The sequence below is a fragment of the Gossypium raimondii genome, chromosome 4, assembly GCF_025698545.1.
Source record: "Gossypium raimondii isolate GPD5lz chromosome 4, ASM2569854v1, whole genome shotgun sequence".
Classification (NCBI taxonomy): Eukaryota; Viridiplantae; Streptophyta; class Magnoliopsida; order Malvales; family Malvaceae; genus Gossypium; species Gossypium raimondii.
Genome location: NC_068568.1, coordinates 9,791,669 through 9,815,706, shown reverse-complemented (window position 1 = coordinate 9,815,706; position 24,038 = coordinate 9,791,669). Strand labels below are relative to the sequence as shown.

The window sequence follows — 24,038 nt, the reverse complement described above, 5'->3', positions numbered from 1 at the left end:
GCTTCGTGACTCCGTTTTGTTGCGGTGTATATGCAGCTATCAATTGTCTCTGAATACCATGATCATCACAGAATTTTTTGAATTCTTGTGACGTAAACTCTCCACCTCAATCAGTGCGTAAACATTTGATAGCCGAATATGTTTCTTTCTCAACACGAATTTTAAAAAATTTAAAGACAGCAAAGGCTTCTGCCTTTTTTGTGAGAAAATAAACCCAAAATTTTCTACTAAAATCATCGATGAAAGTGATTAGGTACCTATTTCCACTGTTAGAATTGGGCTTGATTGGTCCACAAATGTCAGCATGAATTAACTGAAGTATTTATGTTGCTCTCCAAGTGATTTTCTTCAAAAATAAGGCTCTTTGTTTTTTTCTTGAAGTGTCTTTAGTCCTTTGTAGCACAAGTGTCCATATCTACGATGCCAGAGCTGAACCTTTTCTTCTGTAGTTGTGTTGAAACAGGTGGACATTGTAGACTAAGAGACTGCATGTAATCTGAACATCCGGTTCCCAGACATCTTCGTATCCATGATTAAACCTTTTTCTAAATGACACACTTTGCATCTGTCATGTTGAAACAGAATGGCTAGCCTTTTTTCCTATAACTTTCCGATGCTCAATAAATTATTCTTTAGTTCTAGCACATAGAACACCCCTGTGATTACCTGCACCATTCCATCCACTTGCAGCATTACATTACCCCTTTTGATTTACAACCATGCTTGAGTTGTTTCCAAGCTTCACCGTAACTTTAAAATTTTCATCAAAGCTAAGAACTCTTTCTTTCTACACATATGATTGCCAAATCCTGAATCAAGAAACCAAGTATCTTCTCTGTTAGTGATTTCTGTATTCACAAAAGCCATCAATAACATCTCATCTTGAATCTCTGCATTATTCACTTCTTTACTGGAACATTCCCATTGAAAATGTCCCAGCTTGTGACATCTGTAACATTCTACCATGGCTTTATCGAAACTCTACTTGCCTCATCCTCTTCCTTTAGCCACCACGACCTCTAGCCCAGCCACCAGAACGATCTCCATGAGTGATCTTCAAAGCATTTTCTTTTTCATCATGAGATCCCATATGTTGTTCATGCATAAGCAAGCTGCTTTGCAATTCATGAATGGTTAGTATAGTTGTATCCTGAGACTCCTCAATACTACAAACAACGTAATTAAACTTGCTAGTCATGGATCTCAAAATCTTTTGAACAATAGTACCATCCTTCATAACCTCACCGTTAGCCTTCATCTTATTGACTATGATGAGAGTTCGAGCAAAAAACTCATTAACAGATTCCCCTACTTTCATACGAAGAATTTCAAATTCTCTGTGAAGAGCTTGCAGGTGTGCACGTTTGACTCGTGTTGTGCCTTGATATTTTTGCTTCGTGGAATCCCCTATGCTCTTTGTTGTATCATTTTTAAGAATCGTCTCCAGAATTGTACGATCCAAAGCCTAAAACAAATAGTTCTTGGCTTTCAAATCTTTTAGTTTTTTATCTTCAATGCTCCTTTTCTGTGCGTCAATTGCATCTTCCGCTGCAACAGGAATGCCATTCTCCACCAATCCCCAATATTCATTGGAACGTAAAAAATTCTCCATAAGCATCGCCCAATGATCATAATGCCTATCAAACTTCGGAACCTAGTTGAAAAGAAATGGAGGAGAATGATTTTTTACATTGAGTAAAACTGAAAATACTGGGCTATTATATAGCCTTACATAGCAACTAAAAAAAATAGAAAATAAATAAGTCACAGCTAACAACCAAATAAACTTAAACGACTAAAATATCCCATGAAAATAGGGATTTATTGAACAAACTTTAACCAACAAACTCTGACTAATTTCTAATTAATGATAATATAAATTATATATTATATATTATAAGCTCAATAATAAGAAATAAGAAATTCACCCTTAACAGTAATATGTTGTATATGTAAATCCTAGATGTGAAAACAGGCGTAATTCGGCCCTAAAATAAAATAAAAAAAGGAATATAGATAGAAAAAGGGGGAAGAGGTTGGACGTAAAGTAAAAAAAAAAATCGATATGCTAAAATAAAATACGAAATGAAATTGAAACAAGGCTAAAGAGATAGAAATAAGGAATCATAAATAGAATTCGGGTTCAAATTCCATAGATAATATGGATGGTGTTGCCTATAATAATGGACAAATGAAACACTCTCCCAAAATTTTTATTTATCCACTTCCTATTTTGAAAATAGGTTGGTTGAACTTAAAAATTCCTTCATTGAATAAGGAAACAATCCAATTGCATGCACTTGAATTGAATGGGACCAACAAAATCGAGCGCTAACCCCTATTTCTTATTGAATTAACCGATCAACTGTTGGTTAGACTTCAGGTTAATGTGCAAAAGTTATATATTAGGATTATGGTTCCCAAAGTACATATACATAACTTTTTTAACGTCCCATCTTTATAAAAAGAGAGATTTACTTTATCTAAAATACTTTTGCATTAATTTGAAAGATCAAAGCCACAATATTTTAAGATTTCAAGATATTGATGGATTCATATATTCTTTCGCATCTAATTTTTATTTTGATGATCGACATGACAAATCTCTATTTATCAAGTTTTATATCAAAATTTACAATTCTAATACTAAGTTCACGTATTGTAATTATATAGCATGAAAGGGTGAACAAAAATAGTAAAAAGTTCTTATAGGTTTGAATATATAAATCAATTGTAAATGAAGGATAAATTTATGTAAATCATATTTATCTTTTTTAGTTAATATAAATGAAGGGAAATTTTACAATTTTTCTACTAAATTCACTTTTAAAAAACCAAAAGCTAAAATTTTTAATTTTTTTGGGTTGAGTTTTCAAGCCAATTTGAAAAATTAGTTTTATTTGAAAAGCTACTTTTTGACTCAAAAAACTAAAGGCTAAAAATGAGCCCAGAAAAAAATACAACAAAAGAGCTGGGCTCAAATCAAGCCCAAAAAATAAAAACTCGCTTCTAACCCACCCAACCGTCGCCGTGATCTAAAGAGGGTGCGACCAGGACATTTGGGGATAAAGGCCTGAAAAAAACAACGGTATCTTAGAGCCAGCTAAAACCACGGAAAGAAGAGGAGCCATAGCCACCAGGAGCGGCATCAGTCATTCTGGGAGTCTAAAACCCATCAACAACCAATCAAACGGAAACCAAAGCGACGACGCCTTTCTATATGCGCAGCAATGGCCTTGATGAAGCATGAGAAAACAAAAGACCCGAGGAATTACCAGACTGGAAAGAAGAAAAACATGGAGAGGACCCACAAGGCGATCGGGAACCAAACAGCCCACCATTCGAGATGTAGGAGATATCGGGCTTTTTTTATTTAAAAAAAGGGTAAACTACAAAAATAGTCACTTTTGTTTGCCTCAGGTTACATTTTAGTCACTTATGTTTGAAATGTTACGTTTTAGTCACTTATGTTATTATTTTGTTACGAAGTGATCACTCTTCTGTTAAGTTCCGTTATCTCTCTAACGGTAATTCTACGTGGCAGTCCAACTAGATTTTAAGTGCCAACTTGGATTTCTTAATGGGATGAGAACAGATTTTTAATTAAATAAATTTAATTAATTAAAAATTTTAAACTCTAAATCTTAATTAAAAAACCTTCATCTCCTCCCTTTTTTTAGTTTTCTTTTTCAGGTGACTAAGAAAGCTATTATCATCAGAATTTTTTATTCACCTACAAAAACAAAAGAGGATTCAATGGAGGGTCCATGTATGTCTTCTTCACCGAAAAATTTATGTTCTAAAACTTAAAATCAAGTGGTTGTCGACAAATTTATGTAAAAAGAAGGACTACAATGACTGCAGCATGTGAAAACCAAGCCAAAACTTGAAGAAGCAAAGGGTTGCCATTACACCATCTGGAGACTTTCCGAAGGAAAGTCCAGAGGCAATGGAACAGATCACCATGAGCATCAAGGTGAGTCCATAAACTCGTTTTCGGCCAAATTTATCATCGAGCCAACCAAAGAAAAGCATCCGACTAAAGTTACGCAAAAGGCCACACCATTAACAACAAATTTAATACGAGGAGGCAAAGTTCCGGGCTTTTGAAAGTGCATCAAGTAGTAAATACGACCGAGCAATTTTGTGATAAGAGAGATGCTAAAAAGGTCATAAGCGTCACTGAAGAAACCCATTCTAGCAATCACAATTGCAGTGAAATGGTACCATTGTGTCTTTGCTGCATGCAACGCATTAAGAACTCTAAGCTGGTTTGCAATTTCTGTCTTTTTTTACTTGAAACCAGATCAAGTAGGAAATTAACAAAACATAGGAATTCTAGGTTTTCTCTGAATAAACAATCCCATGTCAAATAAAAATGAAAAAAGCCGCAAGTTGAACAAAAGTTGGTTTAGCCATTGAAACAAACTGTTTTGGCTTTTCATTCTAGGATGTTAACTGGAACATCATTTTTTCACATGCTGCAGTCATTGCAGTTCATCTTATTACATAAATTTATCGACAACCACTTGATTTTAAGTCTTAGAACATAAATTTGTCGGTGAAGAAGACATACATGGACCCTCTATTGAATCCTCTTTTGTTTTTGTAGGTGAATAAAAAATTCTGATGATAATAGCTTTCTTAGTCAACTGAAAAAGAAAACTAAAAAAAGGGGGGAAGATGAACTATTTTTTAACTAAGATTTAGGGTTTAAAATTTTTAATTAATTAAATTTAATTAATTAAAAATATATTCTCATCCCATTAGGAAATCCAAGTTGGCACTTAAAATTTAGTTGGACTACCACGTAGGATTACAGTAAGGAGATAACAGAACTTAACGGAAGAGTGATCACTTCGTAACAAAATAATAAGTGACTAAAACGTAACATTTCAAACATAAGTGACTAAAATGTAACCTGAGGGAAACAAAAGTGACTATTTTTGTAGTTTACCCTAAAAAAAACAAGGTAAAAGTATCAGGCAGCTTGCGTCGACCAGCAGAGAAGGGTTTCCCTTCATTCATCACAGAGAAGGGAGTAGATAATGAGTGGGTTGCAGGGAAACCATATATGCCTTGAAATTTTAGTTCGTTAAAGTTTAGCTAAAAGTTTCATACAATGAAACAACCATTCTGTTTTATTCCAATATTTTCAAATAGATCATTTCAAGCCCATAGTGTGCAACAAATTAACATATTGCTAAGGCAAAAAAAAAAAAAAACACACACACACACACACTCCATAGAAGAGCCTCTTTGAAGCCCTGAACAAGTTCACAATCCCTATCAACATGCTAATTCCTTAAAATTCTACTGACCAAATCTATATCATATATCTAAATCACCTAAAGTTGATTGCTGGGGATGGGAAAAGGCGTTTTGTAAGCCACTGCAGAGGTCCCAGTGCCTCAGCTCTCTTCTTCCTCCAAAACCAAATGGCAGCTTCGTACTGTTCATTGCGTATCGTTTTAGTGGCTGCTTTCCAATCATACTTCTCCATTTCTTCACGTGCAGCTTTGCCTATGGTTTCTCTCAGTTCCTTATTTTGTAACAGGGGCACCAGTTTGCTCATGCAGTCCTCAATATCTCCAGGCGTAAAGAGAAAGCCGGTTTTGCCCTCCTGCTCTGCAGGAATTATATCCGGGATTCCCCCAGCACGAGCACCTACCACCGGGATTCCTGATGACATGGCCTCCAAAACAACAAGTCCGAGCGTCTCCGACTCCGAAGGCATCACAAACACATCCCCACTTGCATATGCCTCAGACAGCTCTTCACCTTGAAACATCCCTGTAAAAACTGCAGGCATGCCTGTAAACAATTTTTCTAGCTCTTCCCTGCAAACAACACATCTTATTTTGGGAGTGAGTACGATATTCAATTTGAGCCAGCTAATAGAAGATATAGATATTCCTCCAGAGTAGAGTTAAATTCATGAACATTAAACGGATTACCTGTACGGTCCATCCCCAATAAAAGCAATTCTTGCTTCTGGAAGCCTGTCCATAACACTGTACAATCATATATTCCCAATGTTAAAATTCTGCAAAATTCATGCATTGGAAGAGTAATGGTTGCAATGAAAATCTGACAGAACTCTTTGTTTCTTCTTTTCAGCTATGACATGGTATTATGTACCACAAATGATTATAAAGGAAACTATTAACAACAATTTTTCATGCAATTCATAAATGGTACCTTTTGAGGAAATCTAAGCTCTTCTCAACTCCAACACGTCCAACATGAATTATTAGTGGTTTTTCTGGTTCACCATTGCTGTATAAAGAAAAAATATATAGCATTACAAAGCTGTAATTGAGGAGAAGAAGAAAATAAAGATTAAACACAGCACCTCAATCTTAATCGCATTTCATGAGAGCAATATCGAGGGTGGAAACTTTCAGAATCCACACCCTTGTTCCAAAGGCGAATCTTATTAGCTGGAAGTGTTGACATATAAAAAGCTGGTTAGCCTAAGATTCAGCTACATAGATTAATGCAAAGCCAAGTTAAATTGGATAAAGCTATTTTGAATTTGATAATGTACTATGTTTACCTGAAGTTACCTTAGCTTCTTGGAGATCCCTCGCAATTGCAGCTGATGGAACCAGTGTGAGATCAGCTGCTCTGTGAAGAAATTCTGATAGGGACAAAGGAACTGTCATTGCTCAGACTTAGGCATGGAAATTGACTAAAAAGGAGGGAAAAGAAGGCATCTTACGCACTTATTATTAACCACATAGGTTTAACCAACCAACTAAATGTGTATCTTGGGATATATCTGTAGAATGAAACAAAAAGTTAGATTTGGGCGTCAGGTCCATATAACAGCTCGAGTAGTTTTAAACCTGCAATGGGAAACCTTCCAAAAAGTAACAAATGAGTTGAGCGGCATCAAGGATTTAACAGGTGAACCAAAGAAGAATCAAACTCACACTGGAACATGGGTGTGATATGACATCACTATGGGTACAGAGAGTAGTTTTGCAATAGCGAGAGCACCAAAAACCTGGAATGCAGTTTGTATAAATCAGGAATGTATTTCCTCATTAACATTTCGCTCTCAAAAAGAAATCATAACAATCTATCAACAAGAACTCGCATAGCAACAATTACACGTGTACCATGATCCCAGGTGAAGAGGCATGTATTATATCAGGCTTAAACTGGGAAACTTCTGAGATTATTCTTGGACTTAGAGCCAAAGAAAGGGGCACATTCTGATACCAAGGACAGGGGAAGCTGCAATTCGTAGAAAGAAAATTATATAATATTATATACAGAAACAGTGGGGGAAAGAATATCCAAGGAATAAGCTAATGAAATAGTTAAAACATACAGTTACGTAGCCAAGTATAGACTATAACTTGAACTTGGTTGATTACACTAACCTTCTTGATCCAACCAACTTGGCCCCGTAGAACTCTTGTGGTACCCCTTCATGTGTTGTTACAACCATTACCTATAAGGACCAATACCATTGCTTTTAGTTCATCATTCAAGAACATTTCTACAAACTACAGTAAACTGCTGGTCATAACTGCTAGCCACTGTTAACTGAGGATGAACTTAAGCTAAATCAAGCACCTGACATTAGAAATTACTTGAAACAAATGAAAAGGTAACGAGATAAACACAATCATTGTACAATATGTGCCAGTATGGGAGTGTGGGGACTTGGATTAAAACTTGCATGGCATATCATCTAAAGGTACAGCTATAAACTAATTTAGCTAACAAATAATCAAGCATAACTTCACAGATATAACGAGCATACCTCATCTCCCATTTCCCTTAAATATCTTATAAAATTCTGGAACCTGTTCTTATACCCTGACACATATCTGCAAACATGGAATGAAATGCAATCAGTGAGTGCCAAGCTTTGACATATTAAGAGTAGGTAACAGGTACACCAAGATTGTTTAGCTAATAGCGAAGGTACATAATTACAACCATGAAATGTACCACTCAGTCACTAACAATATCATTAGCATCCGAAGAATGATAAACAAAGTTATACAAAGGGAAGGGAGAGAGACTCACGAGAAAGGAGAAGGCTCAACAAAAAGAGCAATACGACGATGCTTGGAGTCGTTCCCAGGATCAATCAAGGGAGGATTTTCCTCTTCCCTCATCTCCGTAATAGTCATTTCAGAAGCTCTAGCAACAGCAGCTAACGTTCTATTCCTCTCACTCTTATATTTTACAAATCGGGCTAATGGGTATTGATGAAAAAGAAGAAAAAGGCAACACTTTAATAGAACTGGGAGGATATAAAGTAAAAGAAAAATAGCATAAATGGTTGGCAAAGAAAGGAGGAGAGAGAGAGAATAACAGGTAGGCATGATGTAGTTGTATAAGGAATCTGAAGTGCCTAGAGAACGGATATTCTCTTGAACTTGAAATTGAAAGGAATATCAAAGGGATGCTCACTGAGTATATGCTTAATCTTAAATGGTATTTGGATATATATTATGCAAAAATTTCATATGCCAAAGTCAAAACAATACTAATATATTCCTACATGTATAAAAAAAAGTATTGGATTATCTCATTATTAAATATTTGAAAAAATTACAATACATTGTTTTCTCTTCTTTTCTTTTATGTATTATGCAATTAATATGAGATTAAATTAAATATACTATAATATAATTATTAAAAATATGTTAATTTATTTATATTTAAAAATGTAATAAAAGAAATATATAATAAACGGTAAACCACACCCAATTATGAAAAATTTTTATTTTGGGCATTCAAAATAAAAAAAAGATTGCAATTTAAGTACTCGTGTTACATAATTCGTCATTTTGGTAACTCTCGTTAAAATAACAAACGGCAAGCTAACATGGGAGTTAATAAAACCGGTATAATAACAAATTTAGCCCTCAACTTTTACATATTATATTAATTTAGCCATAAGTTTAAAAATTAACTCTCAAATTTTACAAATGGTCTCAATTTGATCCTAATTCTAAAAATTCAAAGAAATATATAAAATACATAAATATTTTCAAAAATATATAATAATAAATTTAAATTTCATATTAATATTAATATTAATATTAAATAAATATAATTATATTAAATAAATTAATATTAATATTAATATTATTAATTTAAATTTAAATTTAAATTTTATTATATTTTTAAAAAATAATTATGTATTTTAATATATTTTAATATATTTCTTTCAATTTTTAAAACTAGGATCAAATTAAAACCTTTTGTAAATTTTGAGGGTTAATTTTTAAAATTATGAATAAATTGATATAATAAAAATTTAGCGTTAAATTTGTTATTATATTGATTTTTAACTGTCATATTAGCTTGTTGTTTGTGATTTTAACAGAGTCATCAAAATGATCGAAATATGTAACGTAGGTGCTTAAATTCCAAATTTTATTTTGGGTGCCTAAAATAATTTTGTTTATAGTTGGGTGACTATCTATGTAGTTTACCTAAAATAAATGTATATACATAAAATTATCAAATATTATATTGGGTTAATATATATTGTGACCCTTAACTTGGCAATTTGTATTTATTTTGTATCTATTTTTTTTACCTAACTAGCACCTAAATTTGGAAAACGTAAGCTAAATTAGAAATTTTATTGGTACTTGACTAAGACCATTAGATTTTGGGTTGATAGCCAATAAAATGTTGACATGTGTACTAAAAATAATAAAATATTTTTCAAAATAAAAATTATAAATTTTAGGAACTTTATTTTTTATTCTCGTGCATAATGAACTTAGACAAGTGGTTGTCCAATTCATTTAAATTTGGAGAACCATTTGTCCAAATTCATTTCGAATGAGAATTTCTAGTAAATTTATACTTTTATAATTTCAAAAATTATAGTATAATTTTTTCAAAAATTAAATTTTAGGTACTTTGGATTTTTTTAATTATTTTGATTCTTTTAAAATTTTAAGAATTTTTATTTCACGTGCACAATGAATCTAGACAACCATTTGTCCAATTTCATTTTGACAGATATATCTAGTAATTAAATATTTTTATAATTTCTAAAAATTATATAAAATTTATATTTTAAAATAAATTTCATGTATTTTATAAAAAATTTATTTATTTTGTATTTTATATTTTATTTCATGTGCACAATGAACTTGAATAAATGGTTGTTGAAAAAATGAATCTAAACAAATGGGTCGATTCGGGCTTTCAATGTTTGAAATGATGCATATATCGGGTTATGGAATAACATGCCTGATGGGCGTTGAAACCACCAAATATAATTTCCTACGCTTTAACTTAATTAAATAGTAGTATAGAGTAGTAGGGTTGATCCCACGGGGATTGGGATTTCTAATTTTCCTGTTTACGTGACTAGATTTCTAAGTCCAAGCAGCTATCGTGCCTACGACCTGTGAGTGCAGAGTTGTAAAATAAATAAAAGAGGGGAATTTAGTTGATAAATCAAATAAAAATAATACAATATAATATAATATAATAACACAATGATGATTGCAAAATAAAATTATGGAAATTAAATCAAATCGGTGAAACAAATATATTAATGCTTAGCCTTAGCCTCGGTACACTCTGAAATCAAATCGATCCTTGAAAAATAGATTTTCCTTTCCAAACAATAAGTTGGTTATAGTGGTCAAGGACGCCTCAACCGCCAACTTTTCCTTGTGTAGTCGGTTCCGATACAACCTGCAAATTGACCATTGCCAATTTTCTAATCACTTAACACGTGCCCATAATTTAAGATTTTAATAGCCTTGCGACCTAGAAAGCCCAACTCGAATTAACGGCCTCAACCGCGTGGATCATTTAAATCCAACCACTACCTCCCTTGACGGAACTTGAATTTGTTCACGGGAACTCAAATACGGTAAATGACCGACCCGATTTTCCAACTGTACGCCAATACAGCTCTCATCCAATGTACACTTTGAGTTGAAATTGAATTAACTTTAAGGGACGATTGTAATTATCACATATACCGGAGAGATAGCAAATACTGTGTTGAAAGGTTTTTTAGTGCGGGTTCATATCTCACGAGTTTTTTGTCAAAATGATAAATGGGCTAAAGCTAAAAGGAAATTAGTTGAGCCTGAGATTAATCATGCTTTGTTTGTTTATGGGAAGTAATTTAATGGCAATGATGAAGGGTGGAAAGAAGAAAAGACATGAGAAACAATTGAACCAAAAATGTAAAGAAACAAGGAAAAGAAAATGAAATGGCAGAATGCTCACAATTTTTTGCTATAAACATAAGAAAGAGATTAGAAAAAACAAATTATATTTTATTCAATCTCCAGTGTATTTTTTTCAAGCTACCATACAAGATATTTATATATATTCCGTATGCTAAACTTAGCCTGAATTATCTAACAACCAACCCACTAAAGTCAAATTTTCTATTAGATTTTTTTTTCTAAATCTAGTTTTTACAAATTCAAATAGAAAATCTGATCAGCCATAAATTTCACAAGATTTTCAATTTAACCCCTTTTTATTGCTTGTACTCTAATTTATCCCATTTTGCTTGTTAACTCGAATTTTGATGCTCCAATTGCATACCTAATAAAATTAAACAAAAAATTACAGACTCGATATCAAAAATTACCAAAATTGGGTGCGTTAAACTTACAAATTCAGCTTGCTATTAAATCCCCCTACTTAGCTGATGCTTGTCCTCAAGCATGATATGTATTCCCATACTAGAAACAATTTCACAACTTGCTCTGAAATTAAGTCTCATCTCACAACCAAGCAAAATGCAAACAATTTAAGTGAAGCATGAATAAGCAGTTGTTAAATTTAACTAACAAGCATTTTTATAGAATTCTAACATTATGCAACAAAATCAACTATTTCACCAAATTAAATCTTTAATAAAACTTGCAAAACAATCGTATACTTATTTACTAGATCGGGACGTAGGCAAATCTTTGTACCCGAAATGAGATGACAACCCAAGCACCTCACTCCGATTACTTAATTCAGCTTATCCCAAACAATTTTTTTAACATCAGCTCGATCAATGGAGTGTTTGCAAGTTTTGGTTCGTCACTTGAATCTTTTGAGGTGAGATGAGATGACAACCAAAGCACCTCACCCCGGTTACTCAATTCAGTCACATTCCCGAACTCTTCACTCATAACTAAGCTATCAGCAGAGTATGTATATAAATTTATTTATTATTATTATTTTTCAAGTATTTTTATTAGGCAAGTTTAAAAAGAAACTAACAATTTTCATGGAATGTTGACTTAGTCATAATATTTACAATTCTACAAATGATTTGTCAATCAAATTGAGCAGTAAGTAATTATTCATGAATCACATAATCATTCAAGTTAACTAAGCATGAGAATTGAAATTTTAAATAAACTTAGGGAATAACTTCAATACGGGAATTAACACATGCAACGAAGAACGAGAAATAGCAAAGCATACAAACCCCCTACTTAGTCCATATTGCCCTCAATGTGCAATAATAAATAAATAAAATAGGGTCAAGTGTACTCCTCGTGTATGTTTTAATGAGGCAGAGGATGGTGGAAGTGACTGCTTTACAGTATGGTGAGGATGCTTGAAATTTTGGCTTCTATTGTTTCTAGGCGAGCCTCAATGTGGTTTAGTCTCTCTTCCATAGCGGAAGAGGGCTACTCCTCTTGCTCTGTAGGAGTCGGATCGTGTGTTCGTCAGAACACTGTATTGCTTCGAGTAGTTCATGTACCTAGGGGAACAAAACAAAACGCAATAGGGGTGCCGACAAGCAAACTCATAGAATCCAGACAATATTCATCTAAAGGATCTATAGTATAAGCAAATGTGAGAGATGAAAAATTAATTCCGGATGAAAAAATGTTTGTGGCTAAATGCGTGATGTATGGGCCGAGTATGAGAGGTCGGTCGGCACGAATTATAGCATGAAAAATACGTACAAGCCAATATCCTAAGTTGACCCTATAACCGGAGTGCATGCACCATCAGAAAAATAATTTTGTCTAAGTTAAGACAAACGGAGAATGTTTTCGACCCGTATAGTTAAAAGCAAGGAATCTATGAATATATCTTAGGGTCAGTTCATGCACTAGTAAGGCTTTAGAGGTCTTAGAATTGTAAGTGCGATGCAAAGAGTAAGTTAGATATGTGTAAGCTGAGTTGGCATCAAAATCACTAGGTATCTCGAGTAAAGTTGTATGGTATGAGTCGATTTGAACACCATCAAGGTCAGCGAAACCTATGGCTATGTTAAAATCCAAAATTGGCATACTAAATGTATTACCAAGCAATTTGAATTACGTTTGGGGTTTCAATAGTCCTAGCGACATTTATATCGAAACTAAACGTTGCATAAAATTTGTATACAACCTAAAAAATGCAGCATAGTTAATATTCGCATATGACGTCCAACCAATAGCATCAAAATAATTAAACACATAATCACGCATATTAAGTGTATCAAGGGTAAAGAGAAATATATACCTACAGATCAAGATAAGACAATTTTGAATTTCCTCGTATCTCGTACGGTGTTTTGGGGTCGTGAAATTCAAAAATCCCTGTAGTCTTGTTTCTTGCAATATTGTGTAAGTACGCCCCCATTGGCCGTGCCTATTATCTCTTAGAGGTTGGCACTCCTCTTCGGCTGGGCTATTTGGAAAACTCGGCATATTAGCACAGCCTCAATACTACTATTTAGGGTTGATTCTGGCTTTCCTCTCTACTAGTGTGATGGTTGTTGTCTAGAACGTGCCGTGACTGACCTTGTTTGGCATGAAGGCGGTTGTTCGTTTCGATTCGATGGTTTTATACCATGGTAATTGGAGGTGTTGGTTCTGTCCAAACGATCTGTCGGATATGTAAGCAATGGAAAAACAAGTGGGGGTCTTGAACGTTATACCTTATGCTATCAAAAGTGTCCAAACAGACTTGTAAGTCGTCTACCTCGTCTAATGTTGAACTTCTTCGATGGCGCTGTCGACTCGGTCCAACAACTTATATTGGTAGTAGTGGAAATGATTCTGAATCTTCGTCATTGATGTCGATGACGGGCAGTGTTGTAAAATAATTGTGACCCCGATTAAGAGAAGTCAGGAATTTGTTAGCTCCCTACTTTCTAGTACGAATCATGGTTTGTGTTGGCTTTGAAGAATGAACGACAACATCTGTCATGGTAGCTCACGATAATAGTTGGCGATGATGGTTCACGGTGGTGGAGATCGACGTTTAGGAAGTGGTGTAGAGTGTTGCGATAGTGTTCGAAAGATTGTGGTGGGGGTTTTAAAAATAGTGGCATTTATGGGATGAGGTATGATAGTGGTTGGGCTTTGAAAAAGTGGTGATTTTATGGGTGAAGGTTCAGTAGTGGAGAGATGTGAATAGTGACAATGCATGACGAAAGGGAGGGGTAAACGATGGTGGAGAAAAAAATAAGAAAAACGTGCGATAATGCTTCTCCAACCAGTGGTGTTTTGGTACGGTGGTACGTGGCAAAGACAAAGGAAGACTAATCGGCGGTCGATTGTGGCAACAACGATGTGGAAAGGTAAGGTTTTTAGGGTTTTGTTTTAGAGAAGATAGGGGAAGAAAAAGAAGAGAAAGGGAAAATGAGAAGAGAAAAATAGGGGATTTGAATCTTTGGGCTTTTTTTTAATAATACACGATTTGGGTTTTATTTTGGGCTCCTTTTCTTTTTTTTCTTTGGGCCGCATTTGGCCGTTTGTCCCCCATTTTTTTGTTGGTCTAATTGGGTTTGGGATCATTCTTTTCTTCTTCTTTTTTCCCTTTTTAGGCTTAGTTTGGGTTTTGGATTTTGGATTTTTTTTATTTGGGTTTGATTTTTTTTATATTTGGGTTGACTTTGTGAAGAAAAATAACAGCATTGAGCGTCGTCTGATGTGGCAGGCCAAGATTGGAATCCAATTTTCGAAAAAAATGACAACCTTTACCAACGTTCTTGGAAAATAACATGTTAAAATAGATCAAATAATAATCTTGTTTTTTATTTATTTTATCTTCAACCTAAATTAAACTGAATTCAAAATTAATAAATTAAAATAAATATAGGTTACCTCCCAAAAAGTCTTTTGTTTAACGTCGTTAGCTCGACGACCTGAAATTTTATTCGTATAGCTCCTCAAGATTTAATTCTTCCACCACATACACTTGGAAAATCTCGTAAAAAGGTCTTAACCTTTTCCCATTGACTTTGAAACATTTTTTAGACTCCTTGCTCTTAATTTCAACTACACCATGAGAAAACAATTGAGTAATAACAAAAAGACCAAACCATTTGGTTCAAAGTTTACCTGCAAAAATCCTTAGTGTAAGGTCGTAAAGTAACAATTCCTAACCAACTAAAAATTGTTTGAGGGATATTTTCTGGTCATGGAATGCCTTGGTTTAGTCTTTATAGATTTGGGCATTTTCATATGCGTCACGAAAAATTTCTTTTAGCTCTTGAATGTTTAATTTCAGATAATCTCCTGTGACGTCCAACTCTACGTTGCATTGTTTAATAGGCCAAAATACCTTGTGTTCCAGCTCTACTGAAAGGTGACAAGGTTTACCGAATATGAGTCAGTAAAGGGATATGTCTATGGGTCCCTTGTAAGTCGCACGGTATGCCCACAATGCATCGTTTAGTCGTAGGCTCTAGTTATTCCAATCCGATTTCACGGTCTTCTTCAGAATTAACTTTATTTCACAGTTTGAAACTTTTTCTTGACCGTTTGTTTGTGGGTGATAAGCAGTGGCCACGCATTGTGTTACCCCATACTTTTTCAATAGTGTATCTATTATCTTGTTGCAGAAATGTGTTCCTCGATTGCTGATCAACGCTCTCAGTGTGCCAAACCTGGAAAAAATAGAGTTTTTTTTAGAAATTCCACTACAGTTTTAGCATCATCATGACGGGTAGCTTTAGCTTCTACCCAATTATACACGTAATCTATAGCGAGAAAAATATAAACATTACTAAATGATGAAACAAATGGACCCATAAAATCGATGCCCCATACATAAAAAATTTCGCATACATATATAGGTGTGAAAGGCATTTAATTTATTCGACTTAAATTACCTATCTTCTGACATCTTTCGCATGTCTTACAGAATAAGTAAACATCACGAAAAAGTGTGGCCAAAATAATCCATACTCAAGCACCTTATGTGTAGTACATTTTGCGCCAAAATTCCCTCCACAAGCGTAAGAATGACAAAAGGTTAGAATAGATTGTACATCGATTTCTGTGACACAGCGTCAGATTACCTGATTGGAACAATGTCTCCATAGGTAGGGTTTGTCCCCAATATAGTACCGTGAATGTCGTTTGATTTTATTTTTTTCAAAGCGTGATAAGTTAGAAGAGATAATACTTATAGCAAGGTAATTTACCGTATTTGCGTGGTAAATTTCTTGTGCTGAAAGTAGATCCTCATCCGTAAAATCATCCTTCAGAGGTGTTTCGACTTTTGAGAGTGGTAATCGACTCAAGTGATTCGTTACTAAGTTCTCGCACCTTTTCTTGTCTTTAATATCGAGGTTAAATTCTTGTAAAGGCAGAATCCATCTAATCAACATTGATTTCACCTCCTTATTTCTAATCAAATATTTTAAAGCTGCATTGTCAGAAAAAACCAATTATTTTAGTGTTTAACAAATATGATCTAATTTTTTCCAAAGCAAAAACAATAGCTAATAATTCTTTTTCAGTAGTTGAATAGTTACTTTGGGCGACATCTAATGTTTTAGAGGCGTAAGAGATGACGTTAGGTTCATTCCCAATTCTTTGCTCAATGATGGCTCCCATACTATGATCACTTGCATCGCACATGAGCTAGAAGGGATAGTCCTAATTCGATGGGTGCACTATGGGAGTTGAAACAAACTCATGCTTTAGTGTTGAATGCGTCCTTACATGGTTGATCAAATTCGAACTCTTTGTCTTTTTGCAAGAGGTTACAGAGTGGTCACGAAATCTTTGAAAAATCCATTATAAAGCGTCTGTAAAAACCTGCATGGCCAAGAAAAGAGCGAATTTCTATTACAGTTGTGGGGTACAAAAGTGAGTTAATAATATTAGTTTTGGCCTTATCGACCACGATCCCTTCAGCGGAGATAATATGTCCTAAAATTAATCCCTTTTCAACCATAAAATGACATTTTTCATAATTTAGAATGAGATTAAATTCTAGGTACCTTTTCACAATCCTAGTGAGATTTGGCAGACATTCATCGAAAGAATTACCACACATTGTGAAATCATCTATAATACCTCTATATTTTCTCGATATAGTCAGAAAATATGCTTACCATACACATCTGAAATGCTGGCGCATTACAAAGTCCAAATGACATCCGTCTATAAGCGAATATGCCAAAGGGACACGTAAGCATTATCTTTTCTTGCTTTTCCGGTGCTACTAAAATCTGGAAAAAAAACCTAAATAACCATCAAGACAGTAATAGTGAGATTTACCAACTAAGTGTTCAAGCATTTGGTCAATAAAAGAAAGTGGAAAATGGTCTTTTCGAGTTAAAGAATTCAACTTCCTATAATCTATGCAGACTCTCCATCCGTTTTAGACCCAAGTGGGAACTAATTCCCTACTAAAATTTTAATTACAGTCAAACCGATTTTCTTAGGTACTAGATGAATCAGGCTAACCCAGCTACTATCGAAAATTAGATAGATTGTCCAGACATTTAGTAACTTCTAAATTTCCTTTTTCACGACCTCCATCATTGGTAGATTGACACTTCTTTGAGCTTCTTTTTTCCTATCGGAATCTTGTGCATACAAGTTGAAAGACTTAAACCTTTAATATCGATAATCGTCCATCTGATTGCCCCTTTGTAGTCCCTCAAATCTCGAACTAAGTTCTCTTCCAATCTCGAGAGTTTATTAAAAACTATCACTGGTAAAGTGCTCCCATCACCCAAGAAGGCATACTTTAAATGTTCCAGTAACGGTTTGAGTTCCAGCTTCGGAGCTTGCAAAATAGAAAGTAAAAGTTTTGTTTTAGAAGGAAGCAATTCAAAATTTTTACCTTGACTTTTGGGAAATTGTGGAGCTTCCATAAGAATAACTGTTTCATGAATTGGCTCTTCGAACATCATTAATTCCTCTATTTTATCCATAGTGTCGAGGTCTAAACTCCTACAAAGTGTAGTTTATAACTCATCCTCTTCTTGATATTCAAAATGTAACTTTGTTAGTGGTTCAATAATATCGATACTAGAGACATTTGACATTGTACTGGGTCGGCCCATCGCCTCATAAACATTAAATTTGACCACTTCACTGTCGAACACCATAGTGAGTGTTCCACTTAGAACATCAATTTCCATACATGTAGTGCTTAAAAACGTACTCCCGAGTAGAATATTGGAAGAAGTTTTTGAATTGTCATCCTCCATGTCGATGATGTAAAAATCTGCAGGAAAAATTAGTCCATTTACCTTAACGAGGACATCTTCCAACACCCCATTTGAATACACAACTGACCTATCTGCCAATTGAATAATCACCCTTGTTTCTTTCAATGGATCTATGTTTAGTAATTTAAAATAGATAAAGTCATAACGTTAATAGATGCACCTAAATCTCACATGGCTTTCTTTATGCCAACATTACTTATTTTGCAAGTTATAGAAAACATACATTGGTCCTTACACTTGGGCAAGATTTTCCTTTGTAAAACTACAAATACGTTTTCTTCTACATTTACCTTTTCATACCAGTAAGCTTCTTTTTTCCAGTGTACAATTCCTTCAAGAATTTTGCATATTGTGAAACTTGTTTAATCGTATCGAGTAAAGGGACGTTAATTTCTACCTTCCGGGATATCTCTACGATTTTTTTCTCTTCTAGCTCCTTCTTACTTGGGCGAGCCTTCCAGGAAATTGGGGTGATACCATGAACGGTTTCTACAGTGCCGACTCCATTGTAGCCACTGGATCATGTTTCTGTACTTCTCGTCTAGCGTAGTAGGCATGACTCGTGCTAGATACAACTTTCAAAATCTTACTTATCTATTTATCTAGCTCTTAAAGATATGTTTCAGTCTTCTGTTGGAAGTTTTCAGTACTATCAGCTAACCTCTTCACTATGGTTTCAAGGGATGACTTTGGGGGTTGAAACTGTTGAGGTAAAAGTGGCATTGCCTGGTACGGTTGGTTGTATTGAGGATTTGATCCGTAACTCAAATTTGGGTAATCCCTTCATCTCGTATTATAAGTATTTGAATAAGGATCATAATGCCTTTGGGGTGGCCTTAGGAAGTTCCCTACAGCATCAACTTGAGCCATCGTATCATCTTACAAGATGGGACAAGAGTCTGTGGGATGATTAGGCATGGCATAAATCTCGCACAATCAAGTTGGGTTCATTTTTCTTGCAAGCAAATTTTGAACTACATTAGTTTGCTTTTTAATTTTATCTTCTAAGGTTAGAGTACTTAACCCATGAACTTGTCTCGTAGGTTCTATAGTTGGTCGAAATTGTTAGAAATTCACAACCATCGTCAAGATTAGTTCCTTTGTTCTTTAGAAAGTCATGTTAACAAGTGCCCCTTCACTAGCAACGTCAATCATCTTCAAATCTATATGAAGTAACCTCTCATAGAAATATTGAAGAAGTGATTGTTCAGATAGGCCATGTTGTGGGCAAATTGCATACAACTTCTTGTATCACTTCTAGTAGTCATAGAGTGATCCGACCTCCTTTTATCAAATGTCAACAATATCCCTCATTAATTCGACTGCCTAAGCTACTGGAAAGAACCTGTTAAAAAAATAACGAGACATGTCGGACCATGTATTAATAGATCTTGGAGGTAAATAAACCATACTCTAGTAGATCGACTAACGAAAAAGGAAAAGTTTAAAGTTTAATTTGATCATCGATTACTTCCTATGGTTTCATGTTGAGGCAAACCATGTGGAGCTTCTTAAAATGAGTGTGGGGGTTCTCGTTTTGCAAATCGTTAAAAGTGGACAATATATAAATTAAGGCCAAATTTAATTCAAATGGTGTTCCTCCCATTGGATAAGTTATGCATAGTGGTTGTTACTCATCCGGTGCCGCAGCAAGCTGACAAATGGTTTTATTCTCCATTTCTTTTCGTTCACTGAGTGTATCATCTATTACTTTTATGTAAGACAATGTTTCGTATTTATCCTCTCTCACTTACGGTTGTTTTTCACGTCGAATAGCTTCCCTTCGTAGTGTTCGAGCTAATTTCTTGATTTTCGGTTCAAACTTTAGGCTTTCTGATTCTAATCTGTTCATAATTAAAATAATTGAAAATTAGAATAATTTCCAATCCCAGGCAACGATGTCAAAATTTAGTGGGCGTCAAAACCACTAAATATAATTTCCTACACTCTAACTTAATTAAATAATATTGTAGAGTAGTAGGGTCGATCCCATAAGAATTGGGATTCCTAATTTTCCTATTTACATGACCAGATTTCTAAGTCTAGGTAGCTATCGTGCCCACGACTTGTACGTGCTGAGCTATAAAATAACTAAAATGGGGGAACTTATTTGATAAAGAAAATAAAAATAAACAAATATAAAATAAAATAATAACACAATTATGATTGCAAAATAAAATTATGGAAATTAAATCAAATCGGTGAATCAAATATATTAATGCTTAGCATTAGCCTCGGTATACTCTGAAATCAAATCGATCCTTGAAAAATGGATTTTCCCTTCCAAACGGTAAGTTGATTATAGCGGTCAAAGACGCCTCAACCACCAACTTTTCCTTGTGTAGTTAGATCCAGTACGACCTACAAACTAACCCTTGTCGATTTTCTAACCATGTAACACGTGCCCATAATTTAAGATTTTGACAACCTTGCAATCTAGAAAGCCAACTCGAATTAACGACCTCAATCATGTGGGTCTTTTAAATCCGATCATTACCTCCCTTGATGGAACCCAACTAGCTTTTTCCAATTCGACACACCAATTTGTTCACGAGAACTCGAATACAATATATGACCAACCCAATTTCCCAACTGTAGACCAATACAACTCCCACTAAACGTGCACTTTGAGCTAAAATTGAATCAACTTTAAGGGACAATTGTGATTATCCCATATACTGAAGAGATAGTGAATATCGTGTTGAAAGGTTTTTTAGTATTAGTTCATATCTCACGATTTTTTTTGTCGAAATGATAATCGGGCTAAAGTTAAAAGGAAATTAGTTGAGCATGAGACTAATCATGCTTTGCTGGTTTATGAGAAGGAACTTAATGGTAATAATGAAGGGTGAAAATGAGAAAGGACTTAGGAAGCAATTGAACCAAAAATGTGAAGAAACAAAGAAAAGAAAATGAAATGCAGAATGCTCACAATTTTTTGCTATAGATGTAGGAAAGAGATTAGAGAAAACAAATTATATTTTATTCAATCTCCAGTGTATTTTTTTTTCAAGCCACCATACAAGGTATTTATATGCATTCCATATGCTAAACTTAGCCTAATTCATCTAACAACCAACCCACTAAAATCAGATTTTATATCAAATTTATTTTCTAAATCTAGCTTTTACAAAGTCAAATAGAAAATCTGATTAGCCATAAATTTCACAATATTTTCAATTTGTCCCCGTTTTATTGTTTGTGCTCCAATTTAACCCAATTTGCTTGTTAACTCAAATTTTGATAGTCCAACTGCGTACCTAATAAAATTAAACAAAAACTTATACAGTCAGTAGCAAAAATTACCAAAATTGGGTGTGTTAAACATACAAATTCAGCTTGTATCAATGTCTTTTGAAGCTACTGAAGAAGAAGTCCCAAACATTAGTTGTTTCTTGTTCAACAATTGCAATAGCTATTGACAAGATTTTTCGATTATTGTCTTGTGTAACAACCAACAACAAGTGATGCGCATATCTCCTGTACATGAATGTGTTGTCAATTTGGACTAATGGTTTACAGTACCAAAATGCTTCAATGCATGGCTTGAATGTCCAAAAAAGACTATGGAAAATTCTTCTCCATTAGACCATTCGATTTCCATGATATGTAGGTTTCGTTTGTCTATCGATGACGGTACCTAGGACATACTAATTCAATACCTTCAACCATTGCCACAAATCATTATATGATTTATCCCACTCATTATGCATATTTTTCATTGCCTTCTATTTTGTAACCCATACATTGTAGTAGGATGGTGTAACCATACTCACTATGGATATTAGTAATCAAAATCGGAACAAGAATCCTATAATTCACTTTCACCATAGGTAAGACAATGTTAAAGATAAGGTTAGAATCTAATTTCAGATTACAATGTTAGATATGTGGTCAGAATCCAATTTCAGATGATCCTTTGATATACCTACAACAACACATGTATGTGGAGCATCATATTTCTTAATTGTTTAAAACTCCGTCTTTTTTCTCATAAATACGATGATTTTTTATAGACATTTATTGTCACGTATTGCACACTTCACCTCATATTTTTCTGCTCATGATTTTGTAACATGAAAGTTGACTCGATATTTTATGCTATACCGCTTCACTACAACAACAACATCTTTAGAGGAAAACTCCATTCCAACTTGTAAATCATTGAAATTTGTAGAAGAACTTGTATGACCCAGTCTTCTATGAGGAAGTTCTGGAAATTCTGGAAATTCTAACCCGTCTTCAGCATCAATGTCGACATTAAGCATATGGGGTGGAGGCTCATATGCTGTAAAATCTGGTTGGGTTCCTCTAGTATTTTTGGACCTTCACTGTTAGAACCACTCCCTTCTAGTTCAGTAGGATCGATCTCTGGTTTAGAAAATAATGCAATTTCTAAACCATTCGACCCTGACTCCTGAATTGGATCATCATTGGTTTCAACTTCCTCTTCATTATCAACCCTAATTGTGATTTTATGTCTAGGGTTGGATGTCTCTTCGCCGGTGCAAGTTGTATGGGGAACATCATCTATTCTCATCAGCCATATGTTAAAACCAATATTACTTACGGATTTCCCACCCATGTAACTTGATGGCATACATGCATAAGTGTTTCCAGTATAGAGAATCGGCATTTCGAAGTTGAAATCAAAAGCACTCATAGAAAATCGTGTTGGGGTCTCCATGTTCAGGTTTCCAACTAACCCCGATTGTTTGCTAAAGTTGAAATTGAGGTTTGAAACTGAGGAATGCCTTCCCATTGATGATTCTAGCATTCCCTGGTCGAGCTTTGTATCATCGTCATAAAACCACCGCACAACCGTATGGTTGGACTTTCTACTTCGTATTCTTGAAGCAAATTAATTGGAACTGTTATTGAACTCGAACCACCTTTCTCGACATTGACAAAGAAGGCATATAACTCTAGTATAGCATTTCCAATAGAGCAATGCGTATCGAGCATTAACTCGACATCCATTCACATTTAAGCTCAAATGCATCATATCTAACAAGGTTTATTGACGTTAGAAATCTGTATTTCATGCTTGAAATTCTCCTCCAGCTTGAAGTCAATACTTTCCTTCTAATTCTTGACCGAAGCTCATTCAATTTGATGTTTCGATTGAAAGTCAATTTTATAGATTGGGTTGATACAAAAATGACAAAAATTCCGGTGTCACAAATTTAACCATCATAATAAACAATGTGCGTTTTCACCCTCTCTCCTGCCACGTCACCTGAAAACGCTTTATGCAAGAAGTGTTTTTGCCACCTATCTCAAAATCGATATATTTTCCTAATTTCCAAATAAAAAGACCTAAAACCCTACCTTTTTTTAAACAGGCATACATACTTAACTTTGCCTTCTAATACAATATTAATACTCCTATGTTGTAGTAGTACTAAAATTTTGCAAATAAATGGGGTTGATTCCAATATAGTGCACTTAGCTGCCAAAAGTCGATAAAAAATTATGTACAAATATTTTATATCTAAAAATATTAATTAATTAAATATATTTTAATTTAAATACAATAAATTCGTACTATAAGTACTAAATTACACTATTATTAATTAAAAGCATATGAATT

The 24,038-nt window shown here is 34.3% G+C and overlaps 1 protein-coding gene across 1 annotated transcript; it reads right to left on the bottom strand.

Annotated features, from left to right (window-relative positions):
* Window positions 1-5,123: 5,123 nt before the first annotated feature.
* On the bottom strand, window positions 5,124-8,394 carry LOC105780666 (sulfoquinovosyl transferase SQD2). The gene is made up of 11 exons (XM_052629353.1): window positions 8,050-8,394; window positions 7,781-7,847; window positions 7,395-7,465; window positions 7,128-7,245; window positions 6,939-7,012; window positions 6,729-6,784; window positions 6,560-6,643; window positions 6,356-6,443; window positions 6,202-6,279; window positions 5,958-6,014; window positions 5,124-5,840 (listed from the first exon to the last, which is right to left on the bottom strand). Exons 1-11 carry the CDS (start codon window positions 8,349-8,351, stop codon window positions 5,345-5,347), a joined length of 1,491 nt encoding a protein of 496 aa, XP_052485313.1. The 5' UTR covers window positions 8,352-8,394; the 3' UTR covers window positions 5,124-5,344.
* Window positions 8,395-24,038: the final 15,644 nt, after the last annotated feature.

What these genes read in the sequence shown, in the direction of transcription:
- LOC105780666 (XM_052629353.1), bottom strand. Translation starts at nt 8,351, where the DNA reads ATGCCTACCTGTTATTCTCTCTCTCTCCTCCTTTCTTTGCCAACCATT. An exon ending in GTTGAGCCTTCTCCTTTCTC is followed by an intron (nt 7,848 to 8,049) that starts GTGAGTCTCTCT and finishes CCATGTTTGCAG; the next exon opens with ATATGTGTCAGGGTATAAGA. An exon ending in ATTGGGGATGGACCGTACAG is followed by an intron (nt 5,841 to 5,957) that starts GTAATCCGTTTA and finishes TGTTGTTTGCAG; the next exon opens with GGAAGAGCTAGAAAAATTGT.